Source organism: Camelus bactrianus, chromosome 28 (genome assembly GCF_048773025.1).
Source record: "Camelus bactrianus isolate YW-2024 breed Bactrian camel chromosome 28, ASM4877302v1, whole genome shotgun sequence".
NCBI classification, from domain to species: Eukaryota; Metazoa; Chordata; class Mammalia; order Artiodactyla; family Camelidae; genus Camelus; species Camelus bactrianus.
The window spans coordinates 17799128-17818816 of NC_133566.1; the positions used below are offsets into that span (position 1 = coordinate 17799128).

The 19689-nt window shown below is 45.8% G+C and overlaps 1 protein-coding gene across 2 annotated transcripts; it reads left to right on the forward strand.

Moving 5' to 3' along the window:
- The first annotated feature begins 2298 nt into the window (after positions 1–2298).
- Positions 2299–16495, forward strand: SLC20A1 (solute carrier family 20 member 1). 2 transcript variants are annotated; one of them, XM_074354648.1, is made up of 11 exons: positions 2302–2549; positions 3039–3633; positions 3795–3935; positions 4154–4239; positions 8001–8097; positions 10571–10690; positions 12141–12410; positions 12532–13090; positions 13683–13868; positions 14424–14508; positions 15533–16495. In XM_074354648.1, exons 2-11 carry the CDS (start codon positions 3306–3308, stop codon positions 15692–15694), a joined length of 2034 nt encoding a protein of 677 aa, XP_074210749.1. In that variant the 5' UTR covers positions 2302–2549; positions 3039–3305; the 3' UTR covers positions 15695–16495. The 2 variants fall into 2 exon arrangements, with proteins under 2 accessions (XP_074210750.1, XP_074210749.1); XM_074354649.1 differs by lacking the exon at positions 14424–14508 and having other exon boundaries at positions 2299–2549.
- The last annotated feature ends 3194 nt before the right edge of the window (positions 16496–19689 follow it).

Here is a 19689-nt window from a genome sequence, read left to right on the forward strand (position 1 = left end):
ACAGATGAGGAAACTGAGGCAGAGAATTTACTTGCCATGGTCACATGACTAATGAGTAGCAGTGCAGGTAGTTAACAGTCTGTGTGTTTAACGGCCTTGCTGGGGTCCTAGAGTGGGTGTCCCAACGCCTGGATTCTAAGAGAGGAACATTATCCTTGGGCTCTCTGCCCTCTTCCTCCTGTTCAGTGACAAGATCACAACCAGTGCCAGCTGTATGACTTGGCAATCCTCATACCCCCTTTCTTCCCATATTCAAAGCACTGTAACTCTCTCCACAGGGAGATCCCTACCTCTCCTCCACTAGTGGAGGATGAAGACATCTCAATCAAGGCAAGTCCAGGTGTCTCAGGGCCAGACCCACTGATCTTCTCTGGCCAGGTCCCACCCCAGCCTCCCATCTCCCCTTTCAGCCCAGGGTTGGCAGAGGAACTCTGAGGGCTGCCATAAGGAGGAAGGGTAAAACCTTTCTACAGCCTGAAGATGTTTACAGAATTCATATGTGTCACAAAGGGAATTTCCTCTGAATCTCTGCCCCAGAACTTCCCTCAAAGCCACCCCAAAGGGCCTGGACTGTGGTCTCTCACCTTGATGAATATTCACCATAGCTACACCACCTCCTCCAACAGAGGTTGTCCAGCAAGTGTTTGCCAACTTAAAGGGCTAACACCACAGACCGGCAAAAGTACGCCAAAGACAGAATGAAAAAAACATACTGGGAAAAGTTCTAGGCAAGAGCCTTACAAATAACCACTTTGAAAATTACTGTTTTAAGTGGCAGAGCACGAAGGGCCTTTAACAGACCAGTCCTTTATTTTTTTTCATAACCTTAAAATGAAGTAAAGATGGAGGGAGGGGTACAATTTAAGGTGCCAGAATTACATTAGAATTGCACTCAAGGGTCAGTGCTCCTGGCATACACTCTCTTTTTTTTTTGGACATGACCTTGGGACTTAGAGCTTTGTAAATTACTCATATAACTCCACCAGATGTTCTAGGTAGGTCAGAGGATACTCAAGAGGAGTTTAAGCCTCCATACATGACCCAGGCATAGCAATGACTTACAGTGTCCTGCTATTTTGTGTCCAGATGCTAGAGATGGCAAAAGGTGGGGAGGGCTCCAGAACATTCTAAGCCTGGTAAGTATTTCTGGTCGGAATTGTTTAATCTCACTACAACCCTGACAAGAGACCACGACCTTAATCTCCCTCCGTTGGCATGACTGGTTAGTCTTGATCTTAAGCCGAGTAATGAAATGCCCCCAAATGTGCAGAGGAAATCTTACTAATGTCAAAACATTAGATACCATGTAGACCAGAAATCAATTAACCTCAGAATAGGAAAGCTTCCGGGATGCAGAGACCATCCCTTATATCCTTTTCTACAACCTAAAACAGTAATACTAACGGAAACAAAACGGAAATTAGCATTCACTGAACACCTACTGAGTTCTAGTCACATTCACACACGTTAACTTTTTAAATTCTCGCTACCGGATAGGTACTGATTGTTACCAATTTACATTCCTGAGAACGCAGTCAGAGAGATTTGTTAAGTCGCTCAAGGTGACACACTGCAGCAAGCAGGAGTCAGGATTTGAATCCGAAGCAGTGCAGAAAACGCAGGTCTGCCACGGGAAAATTAATGACCCACAGCCACCCTGTGGCTCTGCGCCATAACTGGGAGACAACCTGATTCTCGTGACTCCTCGGTCTTACAGTTTTCACCGAACTGCATGACTGCGGGAGCAAAGTGACCACGTGAGCCCTCTCCCTCCCTCCTCCTCCCCGCGAGGGACAGTGCCTGTCTGGCCAAGGGCAAGTCACAGGTGCAGCAACGTGCCAGGACTGGATCCGAGCCCCAGGGCGCCAGCTCCCCCGCAGCGTCACCAGGAGGACGGGAGGAGGGGAACTTGGCCAGGTGTGGCTTCGGATGCTGCAGGTCACAAGTGCGCTGAAAGTGCGGCTAGAAGCCTGGCCAGTTCTGTAAAAGGGGGCTCGCGAGGAACTATGACCATGGTCGTGGTTTCTGTAACCGGGCCTGACGACCTCTGGCGGCAGGGTTTCGGTCCCCCGCGCCCCAGACTGGCCAAGACGTCAGGGCATGGCCGCAGGGACGCGGCTGGCCCTCCTAACGTGGACCAGCTCTCCCCTGGGGGCGTGGCCGCCGGCGCGGGTCGGGCCAATGAGAGCTGCGGTCGGGCTCATCTGGCCGGGCGCGCCCGGTTGCCGGGGGCTGCGTCATCCGGGGGCGGGGCTCCCGGGCCGGCGCGAGGCGCGGCGGGTCACGCGGGGCGCGGCGCCGGCTATAAGTAGCGGCCGGCGGCGTGCGCCGCTAGAGTGATGGCTGCCGGCGCGCGCTGCGTGCTCGCCCTTCTCGGCTGCTGAGGCGCCCGCGGCTTCTCCCGGGTGGGTCTTCAGCCCCGCCGAGCCATCCCCAGAGCCTCCGCCCCGGGCCGTGTGCTCGCCGACCGCAGGTGCGTGCGTCCGTGGACCCAGTGCGCCGCCGCAGTCCGGACTGCCCGCCTCCCGCTCGGCCCCTCGTTTCCTCTGGTGAGTGGCGGCGCCACCTTGGAAAGGCTCTTTCTTTTCCCCGGGGCCCGGCGCCGACGCAGCGGCGCGGGGGGTGGCCGGGTGTGCCGGTAGCCGCGGGATTCTGCTTTCGTCGCCGCCCGTCTCTCTCCCCGCCACCGCGCCCTACCCCATTCCACCCCGCCCTCCCGCCCGGCCGCCCGCCCGGTCTCCCGCCCGCGGGCCTTTTTGGCGGTCCCCGGGCGGCGCGCGCGGGAACGGCCCTTTTCCGGTTTTCGCGGGGAGGGCGCGCGCGGCGGGGCGGGGGCCGGACTGGGCGCGCGCGGGCCCAGGAGGTCCCCGGCGCCACGTGCCCACCTCCCGGCGCGTCCTGCGCGGGGCGGGAGATAGCGGATCGCGGGTGGAGGGCAGGGCCGGGGGCCCCCAGTCCGGGGGTTGCCCCGCGGGGTGCCGGACGGGCCCCCCTCCCCAAGGGCGCGCCGCTATTGTCATTTTCTCCCCCCTTCCTAGGATGAACTTGCGTCCTTTCTCTTCTCCGCCATGGAATTCTGCTCCGTGCTTTTAGCCCTCCAGAGCCAAAGACACCCCAGACAAGAGATGCCCATACGCAGCGTATAGCAGTAACTCCCCAGCTCGGTTTCTGTGCCGTAGTTTACAGTATTTAATTTTATATAATATATATTATTTATTATAGCATTTTGATACCTCACGTTCTGTTTACACATCTCGAAAACCGCTCAGTAATTCTATTAATTGAAAAAACCACTACTCTAGAGAATGGCATCTACCGTGGCAACGCTGATTACCAGTACTTCTGGTCCATTGGTAGACTACCTATGGATGCTTATCCTGGGCTTCATTATTGCATTTGTCTTGGCATTCTCCGTGGGAGCCAATGATGTAGCAAATTCGTTTGGTACAGCCGTGGGGTCAGGTGTAGTAACCCTGAAGCAAGCCTGCATTCTAGCTAGTATCTTTGAGACGGTGGGCTCGGTCCTCCTGGGGGCCAAAGTGAGCGAAACGATCCGGAAGGGCTTAATTGACGTGGAGATGTACAACACGACCCAGGACCGGCTGATGGCCGGCTCCGTCAGTGCGATGTTTGGTGAGTTCTTATGTATTGTCCCCATAACGGTGGGTGAGCAAATCCCTCTCGTGGGTAGTTAGTTCATTCTTGTGCACCGCCTTTCAGGTTATTTCCTTCAGGATGCACTGCGTACATAATGGAATCTTGCCGTTTGCTTAATGAAACTTGACGTCTTTCAGGTTCTGCTGTGTGGCAACTGGTGGCTTCGTTTTTGAAGCTGCCCATTTCTGGAACCCATTGTATTGTTGGTGCAACCATTGGCTTCTCCCTGGTGGCAAAGGGGCAGGAGGGTGTCAAGTGGTCTGAGCTGATCAAAATTGGTATGTTTAATTCTTTATTTTTTTTGCCCTCACCGGTATGTTTAATTCTAAATGGCTTTTTATTTTTCCTGTGTTACCATTGTGTTGTGTGTGGGAGTATATGGTATAAGGTTGGAGAGACGGACTAAAGTTTTGAAAAGGGAGAACTAAAATTTAAAGTGTGTTTTGATTCCTGACTTTCACGAGCTGACCTTTTTCCTTCCTGTGTTCTATTCCAGTGATGTCCTGGTTCATCTCTCCGCTGCTTTCTGGTATTATGTCTGGAATTTTATTCTTCCTTGTTCGTGCATTCATCCTCCGCAAGGTAATCCTTTTCTCCCCCTGGTGTGACCTGTAATAGCATTCTTAAAAATGTGATTGGTATGTAGATGTATGGCCTTGGAAAGTTAGAAAAATTCTTTATTTCTGCACCTTGTATGTTGTGGAGTTCACTGAAAGAAGCACGTTTTCAATACCCAAAAAGACATTTAGGAAGGAAAAATGAAATGAATACTGTGATGTGCTCAGAAATGGAAGAGTCTGGAAGTGAGAAATTGAGATGTATTTGAAGTGGCTTTTTCTAGCTGTCGGCAGAGTACTGCTTTAACAACACTGTCATTTGCAGGGCAGTTTGATTTGTAAGCGGGATTCAACAAGTCACAATCTCCGGGTGGCTTTAGCTGCTGGTTAAAATGGAGTCATTTGGGTCTCTACATAGTTACTATTTCTGTAGTGTTGGTTGACACAACCTGTCCCAACCAGTTGACAAGCTTCTAGGTGGGAACTCTACCTCTCACAGCGACTTGACTCTAATGTCTTAGTCTAGGTAAAAAGGAACCAGTAAGGGTAATTTTTGTTTTGTTTTTTTTCTTGGGAAGAAAAAACAATCTCCAGAAAGCCCTTTAATTTCCTGTCTATTTGAAAATCCCTTTTGAGGGACCCGATAGCATTTCTTTTATCAAGAAGTCTGGTGCCGGCTCTAAAATAAATGTAGACAACAAGGGATGTTGTCATTGGACTGAGTTACAGCAAGAATAAATGTATTTTTCTCAGGAAACAAAGTTGTCCTTTTCCTGAGGTGAATGACTCTTAACTGCCCATTGTAAGTTCTTAAAAATGCTCCTAACTGTAGAAATCTGAGTGAAGGCAGGTAGGTGACTTAATCCCAAGGTGTAAGAATGTGTTCAGACCCACTTGTTTGGTCTCGTTCTAAGCTTCTCTAAGGAAGGATTGGTACCTCTTTTCTATAGAAATTCTGTGGTTGGTGAAGTGACTCCCCAGTCATCTTTTACCGTGGCCTGAGTCTGGCAAAAGATAGCAGTGCAACATTTTGGAAACTTAAAAACCTCTATAGCCTGGTATAATTTGAGAGTAAACAGTTTGTTGATATTAATGGACTCAAAGTCTGACATTGTCTCCTTTAGCAATGATTTAGCATTGATCCAGTGTGATTAGCACCTCCCCTCCCCCTCCCCTCAACCGTAGACCGTGATACTATGATGCTTTAATTTGAGGCTGACTACTCACAGATCAGAATTTTCAGTATCTTTAGAGCCGAACAACTTGCTCCTTCCCAGAGAACCGGGAGAATTAATAGGATCCCTTTACGGGTTCCTGCTCTTAAAGGTTTACACTGGGTCTTTGTTGATTATTGGGAAACAGGTGGTTCTGATTCTGGAGAGGCTTTGGTGTCTTAAGCCAAAACAAACTTCGTTTCTGGAGGGGGAATGGTGGTGCTCTGGGGTGCAGAGAGGAAGTTTCAGGTGCCCAGAACCTCTCCTTTGGGGAATGCATGCCACGTATTTAACCCCCAATTACTGAGAGCTTAAGTTAAATATATTAACTTCTTATACTTGGGTGTGAGGATGGGTATGATAAAAAATGATTGGAATAGTATTTAAAACTATTCAATACTGACTTTGAGGATCTCCACCCCACCGGCATACTCTTTTGTCCAATCTATCAATAACATGAATTTTTAGGTAATGAGTGTGACTATTTCTAGCTACTGTTAGGTTTTAAATCTCAAGAAAACATCTTTAGACTGGTAACCTTTGGGGTCCTGCCTATTAAAATCTGAATATTTGACCATTAAGATACTTCCCAATTAAAGATTCTATTTTGGAAATTAATGTTAAAATTGTTTTTTTATATGTTCAATTTTCTGAACATACCAACAGTGCTGGATAGTCTAGTAGGAAAAAACAGTGGAGACGAGGTACTTCCCTTAAGGACTGGAATAAACAAGGACTGGGGAAGGAGATTACCTGTTGAGAGTTTTAAGTTCTAGTCAAAGAAAATGGGTCTTCAGCATTCTCCCTTCTGTTAAGAATCACATTATTAAATATATCTAGGGCATCTTTTCAAGTCAGAGGAACCTTTTTCTTCAGACAAAAGTTTATGGAATGTCCAATATATAAAAAATGAGCTATTCTGGTTGAAAAATGGGAGATTATGAAGACCCTTTTCCCATCCCACATGCCTGGATAATGAGAAATTTACCTTCAGGTAGTTTTAAGTGTGTGCTAGATAAGTCAAATTGTGGTAAACATTTCATAAAAATGTTAGCCCTGGTACCTCTTGGGAGTGACAGAGGAGTTTGGAGGAAAGGGAAGTCCCCACGTAATGTCTAGAACTCTAATGGGTTTTGATTTTGGGGGTGAGGGGGCGTCTTAGGTTCCTTGGAGAATTTCTTATAACGATGATAGTTCTTAGAAAAGGACACACCCCTCAGTTTCCTGTCCTTACTGACTACCCTTGGGGTATGACCCACATCATTACGTTATTCTGGGATGCTTGGGTTTTATTGGCTATTTTTATTTTGGGTAATTCCCTATCTGTAGCATTCTACCAAACTGGACAGAGCACTAAAATTCAGTGTGGTTTTCACTGAGGGCCTGTTTCGACTGATTTGGAATGGAACCTCTGCTTTCCATTTCATTGATCTTGAGCCATTACCGCACTGTTCCCGATGTATTGATGATTGTTTCCCTCTGTCTCTTCCTCCCCAAGATTTTCTCTCGGATTGTGATCCAGGATTGCATTAAACCTTTAGGCTAACAACACCTTTAAAGTTTAGCCTTCCTGTATATTCAGACCTGTGTCTCACTCTCTAACTCTTGTCTCCAGTCACACTGGCTTTCTTGCTGTTCCTCAGACAATTCAAGTGTTTGGCCCCAGGGGCTTTGCACTTGCTGAAGTCTCTGGGATATCCTGCCCTCCAGGTAGCCTGCTCTGTGGCGTGCTCTTCTCTCCCCCTGGGTGTGTACATGGCTCATGGCTTGTTGACATAACACATTATTTGTGTCTTTGCTCCACTGATAGTCTTTGACCCCCTCCACCCCAATGAAAGTGTGCTCCTCCTTCCATCACTGCCTCTTTATCCTTTTTTTTTTCATGGCATTCTTCTGTACTGGAATGTGATGTCAGCTCTGTGAGAGCAGGAACTTAGTCTTGTCATTCCCATATTTTAGTGCCGGAAATAGTTCTTGGCACAGTCTGGTGAATGAGGGAGTGGCCAAGTGTACAATTGATTTTGATCTTAGCACTTTGGTCAATCATTAGTTGTGGCTTATTTATCAAATGTCTAGATAAGACGGTCGTTGCAGGTGTATTCTGCAGCCCGTTTTATTTTTAAGAGATGCAGGTATAAAGTCAGGTGAGAAATGTTGTAATATCTCTTAGTCTGTTTCTTGGCATCTCTTACAGATGTATGTAGTACATCTTCAGATGTGTACTCAGATTTACATCTGGACACTAGGTACCTTAGCACTGGAAGGTCAAACATCACCAGTCACTAGAATAGGCAGCCTTGTTAAAAATAACAGCAGCAAAAAAACCCAACCAACCGCAGAAGGTAAAACCAAACATAAACTTACATTCAGATATATGTAAAAGACGAGATTGACCTTGGTGGGATGACTTCCAGGAGCAAATGTCGAAAGACGCTATTTCGCCTTGGAAACTCCTAGTTCTTGGCACTATAGTCCCGGAAGCTGCCCTTTTATAAAAGGTTCTTTGAAAATGGGTTAACTTCTTTACAGCTTTTAAGATAGGATTGATCTTAATGTTAATGATATTTTACAGGCAGATCCAGTTCCTAATGGTTTGAGAGCTTTGCCAGTGTTCTATGCCTGCACAATTGGGATAAACCTCTTTTCCATCATGTATACTGGAGCACCTTGTAAGTACATACCAAAATATTTAAATGTGAATTTAAAGTTGTTTATAAAACTTGCATTAAATGCCCAATTTACCCCTTTTTGCTTTACAGGGCTGAAATCTCCTAGAAGGTGACTGGCCTGCGCCCATTTCAGAAGGCTGCAGGCTAGTGTATGCTGAGTTAACCTAGATAGTTTTTCAACCAAAGAGACCTGCTCAGATTCTAAATCACTACAGACATTTACTCTTTAGTCTTCACAGGATCCACCAATAATTTGATCTCCCTCCCTCTCTCCTGTCTATTTCAAAAATACTGAAATTGGTATTTACCTGGACGACTGGCCACTGAAGAGTCATTAGTCATACTTGGTCGTCAGTAATTGGTCATTTAGTACTAGTTTGCTGGATGCTCTGATTTTTCTCTCCCGAATGGAGCCACTTTTGTTTCTAAGTACTAAAATTTAATCTCCTGAATCTGCTTGAATGAGAAGAGCTGGGATGTTTAACACCTGCTCTAAGTACACTTGGAAGAAGAATTCATGCAGCTAAGAGGAAAAATAATTTGTGACAATATAAAGATTGAGATGTTGATTACTTTTATGTTGGGAGGAAGGCAAAGCCCAGATTCAGTTATGACAGTACGTGTTTAATTTAGCAACCGAAAAAGATTGATTACCTGTAACTTGTCAGACAGGTCAGCACATGCCTTGATCAGTTAGTTTTTGTCTAGATTCATTTGGCTTGGTGGCCTTTGACCTCTCAAGTCAGTGGCTTTCAATCTTTCGACTGTTTTGATGCGCTGGAAGAAATACATTGTACATTGCTGCCCAGGACACACGTGTATAGAGAGGGAGGGGGAGAGAAAGAAAGATAACTGGAATAGTGTCTTGAAGCTACTTAACCTTACTTTGTGCTGTGCACTTGTACTTCCGAAGATTCTTTTTAGCTTTTTTAAATGCTCATTGTGGCCCACTAAATTGATTTCATTTCTAACTAATGGATGGTAACTTGCTTCGTAAACCTCACTGAAGTAATAAGCCACTGACCAAAAATGGAGTTAGCTAAGTATTTTTAACCTTGTCTTTATTCTTGGAATAATCAGGAAAGAAATTAGACAACTCTATGAGAATATTGATCTTATTTAGGGGATACCAGACTCCTCAACAAATGGTACAGGCAAAGCAAAGCTCGCCTGCCACATTTCCATTCTGTTTTAAATTGGGTTCTTCATGCCTAAAAAAGTTCTCCATGAGGCTGTAAGCACTGATGCTTCATGTGGCAGCAGCGAAGCTCCTAGTTCAGTGACATTAGAATGATTTTCAGTCATTTTTGAAAAGAGAACACAGATATTTTTGTCCTGTCCTTTGGTGGATCATTTACAAGAAAAGCCAGTTGCATTTCCCCTTTTTGACTTGGAACGTAGACAAATTTAAATTGTGATAGAGATTGATTAAATTTCATGTATATTTTAGTTTGTGTGACTTAACGGCATTAGGATGGATAACAAGAATTAAAATGGAAAGATTTAGTCACTACAGAACTTTAGCTTTGAAGGGACCTCAATTTATATCTGATTTTTAAATATTAATCATTTTGAGGAGCAGTTGAATTTCCATTTTATAAGCAATTCCTAATAAGCAAAATAAAGCAAACAGGCACAAGTAAGCAAGCTGCTCTTGGGTAAACCACGGATCATTATAACCTCTTCCAGGCTTAAGTAGGATTCTCTGGTGCTTTGCCTCTATGGTTAGTATAGTCTAGTGGCTTGGAGCCTGTTGGCATTTAAGTGATAACCGGATGACTAATATAATGATCCCTGAGCCATGGGAGAAGTAGGCACGGCTCTAAGATGTGGCTGGTTAGTGCAGTTACCACTACATGTTGTCCTTTTGTGCAGGACAGACCTTTGAACTGTTCTTATCTTTTGATAACGTCCCAGTTTTTTGTATCTTACTTTGAGAATGCATTCTAAGAGATAATCTTTACTCTAAAGGATTTTATTAGTACAATGGGTGTGATAACTTCCACAGGGAGTTAATTATATCAGTCTGAGAAATGTGAGGACAGGGGCACTTTCCTTTTTTGACTAAAGTCTCTGCAAACACAATGTGTGGCAGCTCCCATCTGGAGGCTGGGGAGTGGAACGCTTCCATTTTTTTTTTTTCAAAGCTAGTTGCAGATCCTCAGTGTGGTAACCCTTGCTGTCTTCTAAAGCAAAGAAAAGGAAAAGGCTAGTCTGTGAAGAAGCTGGGGAGACTTCAGTCTAGCAGCTGTTTACAGTGGGCCAGACTGGTGGGGCTTTCAGATGCCATGAGACTTTCCTCCCAGATCTGCTATAGCTGCTCGCACCATAAATTCTGTGGACCTAAGGCCGGCAGCAGCTGGAAAGGGTGATGGGCTGGCTTGGGGAACCCGAGTCCCCACAGGAGGGTTTACACATGTTTGCAGGGGGCAGTTGCCCTGGGGTTTTCAAGATGCACCATTTTATTTCCTAGTGCTGGGCTTTGACAAACTTCCTCTGTGGGGTACCATCCTCATCTCGGTGGGATGTGCAGTTTTCTGTGCCCTTATCGTCTGGTTCTTTGTATGTCCCAGGATGAAGAGAAAAATTGAACGTAAGTAACAAATAGTAGCAGAAAATTTTAACTTAGTAATGTTGTGCTTGCATTTTTGTTTGGCCGCCTATAAAAATTGCTACTTGGATAGACTGGTAAAGCCAGAAAATTTAAATGGAAATATAAGGATGTAGTTTTATTGTCCAAAATATGTTTTTACTGACTTAAAATGATCTGAGACCTAGTCATAAGACATTTGATGTGGGCTGCCAGACAGGCTAGGCACTTAATCTATCTTTTTTATTGTGCCTTGATCACTTGGGAAGGATTGAGGATATACCTTAATGAAAAATAAAAGGTAGGTACAAAATATTTTCGCAGGAAACACTTATTAAAGCTACTACTGTGTATAACTTTAGGTTCAGGTGTTCAGAGCTATGTTAATGTATATATCTGACTTGAGACTTGGTTAATTCTCAGAACTGGAGCAGATGTTCTAGAGGTAGACACTTGCAGGTGTCGTGAAGGAATCACTTAGACCAGTACTACACGTAGTATTGCAGTGAAATCAAATCCCGCGTGGATTTTGGTTAGTATCAGTCTTATTTAATCTTGGACTCCCTTCCGAGTGCTTGGGCTCTCTTGAAATGCCCTTTCCCTGTCGTTTTCATCTGCAAATGCTCGGTAGTGATTTAAGCTTGCTCTTTGCAGCAGAGGGCCGCCCAGGCTGCATTGGCGCAGGGAAGAGTGCTGCGTCATGCAGCTTGCTGGGCGGCCTCTGAGCCGTCTGCGGGCCCAGCTCAGTGGGAACGAGGCTTCAGGACTTCGTGACCTCGTTTTTCCCCCCCGTCTGGGAGACGATGAGACAAGTCTAGCTAATGTTTTATGTCCCGGTCTGTAGGTTGACTGTGATGCCTCAGTGAACATGTAAACAGACTGGGCATTGGTATGAAAGGCAGAAAACATTCCTACCGGGTCATGGAATTTAGAACCAGAAGGCCCATCTCTTTGTTTTGTAGAGGTGGGAGTTAACAGTCGTCTTTAGTTGCCTGCATTGAGCTGTGTCACTGTGCTTGAATGCAGGGACTGAAATTTGCGGGCATTCCTCTTACAAAAAGAACGTGAAGTAGGTGCAGCCTGACTTTCAGTTCTCTGTCAGCCCTCTCTGAGCTGCCTTCCACTACTGAGGGGGTCAGTAGGGAACTAGAATGGTTTTTACCTTTGTAAAGGGTTATAAAAAACAAAAATACACAACAGCCCACAGAGCCTAAAATATTTTACTGTCTGGGTCTTCAATAAAAAAGTTTGCAACCCCTGATAAGAGGGTGTTCTGCATTTGCATTGCTGGTTTCTACCCAAATGAAAGGTAAGAGAGATGACGAGGCAGACAGGAAAAGTATCGTGAACTTTGGCTGAAGGTGACCTGTGTTCTTACTTTGAGATGGGGGAACGGAGAAATCTAGAACGAGTTAGTTTGGTCAAAACCAAACAAAACATCCTTCTTTTCTAGGAGAGATCAAGTCTAGTCCTTCTGAAAGCCCCTTAATGGAAAAAAAGAACAGCTTGAAAGAAGACCATGAAGAAACAAAGCTGTCTGTCAGTGACATCGAGGCCAGGAACCCCGCTTCTGAGGTCGGGTCTGCCCCGGTACCCCTCCGGGCTGTGGTGGAGGAGAGGACGGTCTCCTTCAAACTTGGAGACTTGGAGGAAGCCCCAGAGCGGGAGAGGCTTCCGAGCGTGGACCTGAAGGAGGAGACCAGCATAGATGGTGCCATGAACGGTGAGTGGGCTCCCCTCGGGTGGGGGGAGTCGGGGTTCCCTTTGTTACCACTGCTGCGGGGTGGCTCGTTGTTTGGACCTGGTGCTCTTGGAGTTGACCGTTACCTTTTGGTCTTGGCCAGGCACAGTGCAGTTGCCTAACGGGAACCTGGTTCAGTTCAATCAAGCCGTCAGTAACCAGATCAGCTCCAGCGGCCACTATCAGTACCACACCGTGCACAAGGATTCTGGCTTGTACAAAGAGCTGCTCCACAAGCTACACCTGGCCAAGGTGGGCGACTGCATGGGGGACGCGGGCGACAAACCCCTGCGGCGCAACAACAGCTACACCTCCTACACCATGGCGATCTGCGGCATGCCCCTGGACTCCTTCCGTGCCAAAGAGGGCGAGCAGAAAGGGGAGGAGATGGAGAAGCTGACCTGGCCGAACACGGACAGCAAGAAGCGAATTCGAATGGACAGTTACACCAGTTACTGCAACGCCGTGTCTGACATTCACTCGGCGTCCGAGATCGACATAAGTGTCAAGGCAGAGATGGGTCTGGGGGACAGAAAAGGCAGTGGCAGCTCTCTCGAGGAGTGGTATGACCAGGACAAACCTGAAGTGTCTCTCCTCTTCCAGTTCCTGCAGATCCTCACAGCCTGCTTTGGGTCATTCGCCCATGGTGGCAATGACGTCAGGTCAGTCAGTTACGATTCTTGGCATCGCGTGTTTTATTTTTATACCACCTCGTCCTTTTATGAGGCTCTGCTTGTGGCTATGGTACTCACACCACCCGTGGGACACTGAATAGTCTAGAGAGGATGAGGAAGTAGCAGTTAATGACTTAAAACAGGAAGAAATCTTTTTTTCTTCCGAGAGATTACAAAGAATATGTTTAACTCTGTTCCTGTAGATGATGTCAACACAGAGCTTTCATGGGGAAGCCTTTTGGTCTGTTGACATGGGATCCGCTTCTTTGGTAGTAATCACTGCTCCACAGAATGAATTTGTAGGTTAATCCTAGTTTTGTGATTTGTAAACTGTTCATTGGAACCCCAGATTAGCTTGTAGGTGGCCTGTAGGAGGGAGGACAGGCCACCAAATGTGTGGCATTCCCCCTGAGAAGGGCTCTCGTTTCCTTCTGTTGTGTGTGCGGGGGTTCCTTTTATTTATTGACCAGTTTGCTAATGGAAGCTTAACTTCAGACAGCGTAGTAGGTCATTTAACAAGTAGGATCTTGCCAAGGTCTAGTTCTGCCTAAAATCATCTTTGCCCTCTTTTTCCTTTCAGCAACGCCATTGGTCCTCTGGTTGCTCTGTATCTCGTTTATGACACGGGAGATGTTTCTACAAAAGTAGCGACACCCATATGGCTCCTGCTCTATGGTGGTGTTGGTATCTGTACTGGCCTGTGGGTTTGGGGACGGAGAGTTATCCAGACCATGGGGAAGGACCTGACGCCAATCACACCATCTAGGTAAGCGGTAAAGCAGGGCTCAGGTTAATTAATGCTCGTTTCCAAAGAGATATGATACTGCACAGCGTGACCACGTAAATCACGCTTTAGTTACAGTCACCAAGTTTGTGCAAGTTCCTAATGCTATTCTCTGTGTTGGTGTGAACTTTTTAGATTTTACTTAGTGTCTGGCCCTTAAACATAATTTTGGTTAAATATTTATTCAACTCCAGTGGACTCTTTAACAGAGTGACTTTTCTGAGAAGTGTGGGCCATGACCGAATAGCCACATATATTTGGCCTTTGTCTTTACTAAATTCTTCAAAATTTATTAGAATCTTCAAAATAAAAGCACAGACCTTAATAATGGGCTTCTAGAAAACCTTAAAACCTCAAACCTTGGAAAAGAGGAATCTCATGGCCTAAATTAAAGTACATTTCAGGAGTTAAAGCAAACTAAAGATGTCAGTGGAGGTTTGCCACTAGGTAGAGCACAGAACTACTTAACTTTGAGGTAGTGCTGGCTTATTAAAATTTAAATTCCGTTCCTGATAAGTGATCTTTTTGTGTCTACAGTGGCTTCAGTATTGAACTGGCATCTGCCCTCACGGTAGTAATTGCATCAAATATTGGCCTTCCCATCAGTACAACACATTGTAAAGTAAGTGTAATGTCGCAGACCCGTATCTTTTCAATGGTTCTAGTGGATACGTGGAGGGCTTTTTTGGTTTTGTTTTCACTTTGATACTTTGGTATAAGAAGTTTTACGCAGTTGGAGTCTTGATGAGTTCACATGTTTAGGATGAGTGACTGTTAAGAATGCAGAGGCTTATTACATTTTGCAATTTCTTGTGTCTGTTACTTTAAGCAGGTGATGTTTTCTTTCCAAATGATGCAGAAGCCCTTTCATATAGAGTTAATGAGTCTGTGAGGCTTGTTGGACTGTTGAAGGGCAGTTTATCTTTTTTTTTTTGAGGGGGAGGTAATTGTTTATTTATTTTTAAGGGAGGTACTGGGGATTGAGCCCAGGACCCTCATGCATGCTAAACATATGCTCTACCACTTGAGCTGTACCCTTCCCCCTAAAGGATTACACTCTTAAAGCAGTTTATTTTATTTTATTTTTTTGTTTGTTTTGGGGGAGGCGGTAATTAGGTTTATTTATTTAATTATTTTTTTCAGTAGAAGTGCTGGAGATCAAACCCAGGACCTCGTGCAAGCTGAGCACCCACGGCAGTGCGCACTCTGCCACTGGAGCTATACCCTCCCCCCAAAGCAGTTTATTGTTAATCTAGTTCCTTAAGCTCCAGTAGCTGGGGGAGGGTATAGCTCAGTGGTAGAGTGTGTGCCTAGCATGCACGAGGTCCTGGGTTCAATCCTCACTATTGCCATTAAAAATAAAATAAACTTAATTACCTCCCCCCCAAAAAATTCAAAAAAAATTCTAGCAGCTCAGAAAGGAAAAAGGAAGTTTTCCTTTCCTACTGTATTTTTCCCCGGTTAGCACAGATTCAGTGACTGGGTTTTATATTGCCTTCATCTTCCCGTGAGTAAGCTCCCTGACCTGTTACAAACCAGCTCCCCTGGAACGGCCGGGCTCCTGACCTGCACGCGGTCATGTGTCTGTTTAGCAAAATGCCACCGGCCCTTCAGTAACCAGTTTCCTCGATCGTTTTCCCCCGTAGGTGGGCTCTGTTGTGTCCGTCGGCTGGCTCCGATCCAAAAAGGCTGTTGATTGGCGACTCTTCCGCAACATCTTCATGGCCTGGTTTGTCACAGTCCCCATCTCTGGCGTGATCAGTGCTGCTATCATGGCGGTCTTCAAGTATGTCATCCTCAAAGCGTGAAGCTGTTTGAGATGAAAGTCGGGTCAATGTTTGGGACCACCTTAGACATTCCTGCTCCTTGGAAGAATGATGACAGTGTTACAGGAGACCGACAGGAGTCTTTGTAAAGTTAGGGAGCTGTGGGAGGGAAGCGCTCCTCGTGCTATAATTAATTGCTTTTGTGCTAAATATGACTTGTCTCAAAATTAGCGATGTGTAACAGCCAGGTTTCCACGGGTTCCTCTTGACGTCCCTTTCCTTCTGGGCTGTGAATTCCTGTACATACTTCTCTACTTTTTGTATCAGGCTTCAATTCCATTATGTTACAATGTTGTCTCTGAAGATCACGTGTGATTTTTTTTTTTTAAACGACCATTCAGAGCCCTTTGACGGAGTGCGCTCTGCTTTGTTGGCTTCACCAGCTTCTGCCCGAACACGCACAGGGACTTAACAGAAACCATAACTGAAGCTTCCCTCATAGTCTCTTAGAAAAATAGTCATTTGTCGTCTGCCCTCCCGTCGGTAGCGGCAGGTTTTCTTGGCATTTGTGGGAGCTTCTTACAGGGACGAGGTTCTTTGGACACAGTGAAAATTAAGTTAGTAGTAACTTCTTTGCAAGCAGTTCGTTGACTGTTATTGCTAAGAAGAAGTAGGAAGAAAAATCCCTCTGGCCGTCTTGGTTATTTCTTTAAGATTTCTGGCAGTGTGGGATGGATGAAGGAAGTGGAATATGAACTTTGGGTGAGTTAAATAATGGGCCAGCCTTCCATGTTCATCTGTCTACCTCTGAACTGAATAAAAAAGCCTACAGTTTTTAGAAAACTTGTTCTCATGGTTTTTGTTCATACTTGAAGCGTATCCTGATCAGTTAGCCGTTTGTCATTCTTAGGAGAGTGTGACTCAACAAATGAGAACCGCTCTCTAGCTTTTAAAGTTTTCCACTCCTCCCTGTTATGTTTCTTTTTTTAAAATACTTTTTCTTGGCTTTTTTTTTGTTGTTTCCGGGGGTGGCGGTAATTAGGTTGGTTTGTTTATTTTTTTAACAGGTACTAGGGATTGAACCCTGGCCCTCATGCATGCTAAGCATGTGCTTTACCACCAAGTCACGCCCTCCCCCCGTCCCTGTTAGGTTTCTTGTGATTCCAGAATGTACGTGACATTACTCCATGGGGACTATTCTCAACAGTTTGGCATTTCTCCTTTTACTAGCACACCCCAGACATTTTCACAGTTGCATGCAGAGGTCTACTTGTTTTTAGCAGCCACAAAGTTTTCCTGTTTGAATGGACTTTTATTTTACCAGATCCTTACTTAAATTGTTTGCAGCATCGCTATTACTAAGAATGCTAAAATGAGTAGGGGGGTGGTGTGTGTGTGTTGTGTGTGTATCTCAGCTGCACTGGAAAATTCGCAGCGTTGGGTTCTTCAGTCTTGACGCTTGATCAGAACAGTTGAGGAAGAGTGCATTGCTTTGCAAACTACGTTGATGACTCCTGCCCTAAGAGTTGGTTTCAGGAAGATGCTTTAGGAAGACGGTAACAAGGTTAAGACTATGCCTGCCTGACCTGTGCCTGAGGGACATGAGACCACTGGATGTGCGCTCACCATGGAGCCTCTCAGTAAGTGTTCCCCACTCCATGTCAAGTACGGCACTGAGCTTCGTGTGTACATTCAGGCCTCCAGGCCTTTTGCAGTAGGCCTTCCCATTGTTTTACAGATGACAAAACAGACCTGGAGACCTTCCGTATCTTCCCCAGTAGTTGGTTAGCAGAGAATGGACAGGACTTGAAGCCCTAGGCTGGCTGAAAGCAGCCGGGCGACCTCATTTGAGGAAGGGGAAGAAGAGGGCTGCGGTGAAGGGGACCCTAGCGTTAAGCCCAGGACTGGAGGTTCTGCAGGAGGCCCTCACCTGCTGCTGCGTGACCTCGCACAAGCCCAGCTCCTGTCTTCGCCCTGTGATGAAATGGGGATAGTAACCCCAAGCAAGGGTTTCCCCGCGGCTCAGGAGAGGACAGCTGAGGAAGTACTTGAAACAAAACTGTGTTTCTTTAGGAAGAGCAGCCAGGTCTGGGGTGGAAGAGCCCCAAGCACTAGGAAGACACCAGAGAGAATTTGAATTTGTACTTCTGTATATAGTGATCCCTGCCATGGGCCAGGGACACAAGCTGTTGAGAACCTGGCCTGTTTTTCTTGGGCATAGATGTCCTGTTTTTACTCCACCCCTCCCCCCAGGTTTTTTTTTTTTTAATCAAGGTTTATGTGTGCATGTTAAGGACTCTGATTCAGTAAGGCTTATAAGGAAAGCGGGCCTCCCACCACCATTGCCCCCTTTCCTGAGGCAACCGCTTTCTTTCCTTTCTGTGTTTGTATCACTACTTGGTTCTTTCAGTTGTGGTTCTCCCCGTAAGTGAGAAGCGATGTTTAGTCCTGGTCCTCTCCAACTCTGATCATACACCGACCCTCATCTCCCACCTTCGCCGTGCAATCGGGACTCAATTTTGGTAAAGTCACTAAAAATATCACTGAGCTGCTGAGTCTCAGAGTAAATAGATTGTGATGACGACTTTGTTTTCCCTGCAGTATGCTGTCTCCTCCCCTCTTCTCCCCACCCCCCCACCCCCCATTTTTTAAATTGGGTGCTTGCCACTAGTCATCCCAAAACTCTCCACAAGCTGTCTGATTCCCTTTTAGGGCTCTCAGGAAACAGGAAGGTTCCCAGTATTTTAGGGAAGCCTCACTCACCGCTTCTGATCTGTTCCAGTTTAGACAAGTTTCACATCTGCATCCTAGCACTTCGCTCCGCCATTCTGGGGATTTCTTTCACCTCCTTTGTTGGATTTCCTATAGATAGCCCGTGTGTATGTTTTTCTTGGTTCATTCCCTTCTTTTGTGGAGAGCAGCCTGTCGCAGCTTCTGGGGCAAGAGTGTTGGGAGGGTTTTTTTTCATGAGACCTTGGACATCTGAACGTGGTTTTATTCTTTCTTCACATTTAATTGATCATTTGAATATAGAATCTAGGTTCAGAAGAATTTTCCCTTCAGAATATTGAAGGCACTGCTTTCGGGGCTGCTGAGGAAGTCAGGGACTTGCTGATGACTGATCCTTCATGTGTGTGACACCCATCTTTCTCCCTGGAAGCTTGTTGATAGATATTTCATCTTTAGTGTTGGAAACTTGACAGTGAAGAGTCGGTTTACTTTCAGTGAACTGAGCACTTAACTTCTTTGAAGTCCAGAAGTTCACAGTCTTCAGTTTGAGGAACTTCCTGAATTACTTTGCTATCTTCCATACCTTCCCTCCCTTCCCTTGGCGCTTTCTAAGCTTCTGAACGAGTCTCATTTCCCAGTTTTTTGCTCAGTACGTTTTTCTGTCTATCTGACCTTGTCCTTTTTTGAGAGATGTCCTCAACTTCTGTTATCAAACCCTGTTATGAAAATTTCTGCTTTTTAATTTCCAAAATCTTACAAATAGCATCCCATTTCATGGATGCAGTCAGTATCTCTTCTTTGAGGATATTAGTGATCATTTTAATTTATTAAAATATTTTTCTTCTTTTCATGGGCACTTCGCTCTAGTCCCACATGCCAAAGGCTTTCCTGGTGATCTCTGGTCAACAGCTCCCACTTAGGGGTAGAGCACTGAAATGCTGGTGGAAGCTCCGAGTGTGTGGGTGGCACCTGTGGGACTGGGCGGGGGGCGGGAGCTTTGTTTTGGGTGATGATTCTCAACCAGAAGTGATTTTTTTTGCTGCCCCAGCCCCCTGGGCTATGTGGCAATTTTAGAGACATTTTTGGTTGTCACAGCTGGGGGATGCTACTGACCAGAGATGTGAGTACAAACCTCCTGCATGCACCGGCTGTCCCCTCACAACAAAGAGGTATCTGATTTAAAATGTCAGAAGTGCTGAGGTTGAGAAATCCTGGTCGGGTGTGATCTGCTTAGGCTGTTTCCTTGGGGGGAATCCCAGAGAAGAATCAGGAAGGTACAGCCCTGACTGCTCGGCGTCCTGGGGCTC

Bases quoted from the DNA above. Each gene is read 5' to 3' on its own strand.
- SLC20A1 (XM_074354648.1), top strand. From the start codon at position 3,306: ATGGCATCTACCGTGGCAACGCTGATTACCAGTACTTCTGGTCCATTG. The intron at 3,936-4,153 runs GTATGTTTAATT...GTTCTATTCCAG, and splicing joins GTCTGAGCTGATCAAAATTG to TGATGTCCTGGTTCATCTCT. The intron at 13,091-13,682 runs GTCAGTCAGTTA...TTTTCCTTTCAG, and splicing joins CATGGTGGCAATGACGTCAG to CAACGCCATTGGTCCTCTGG.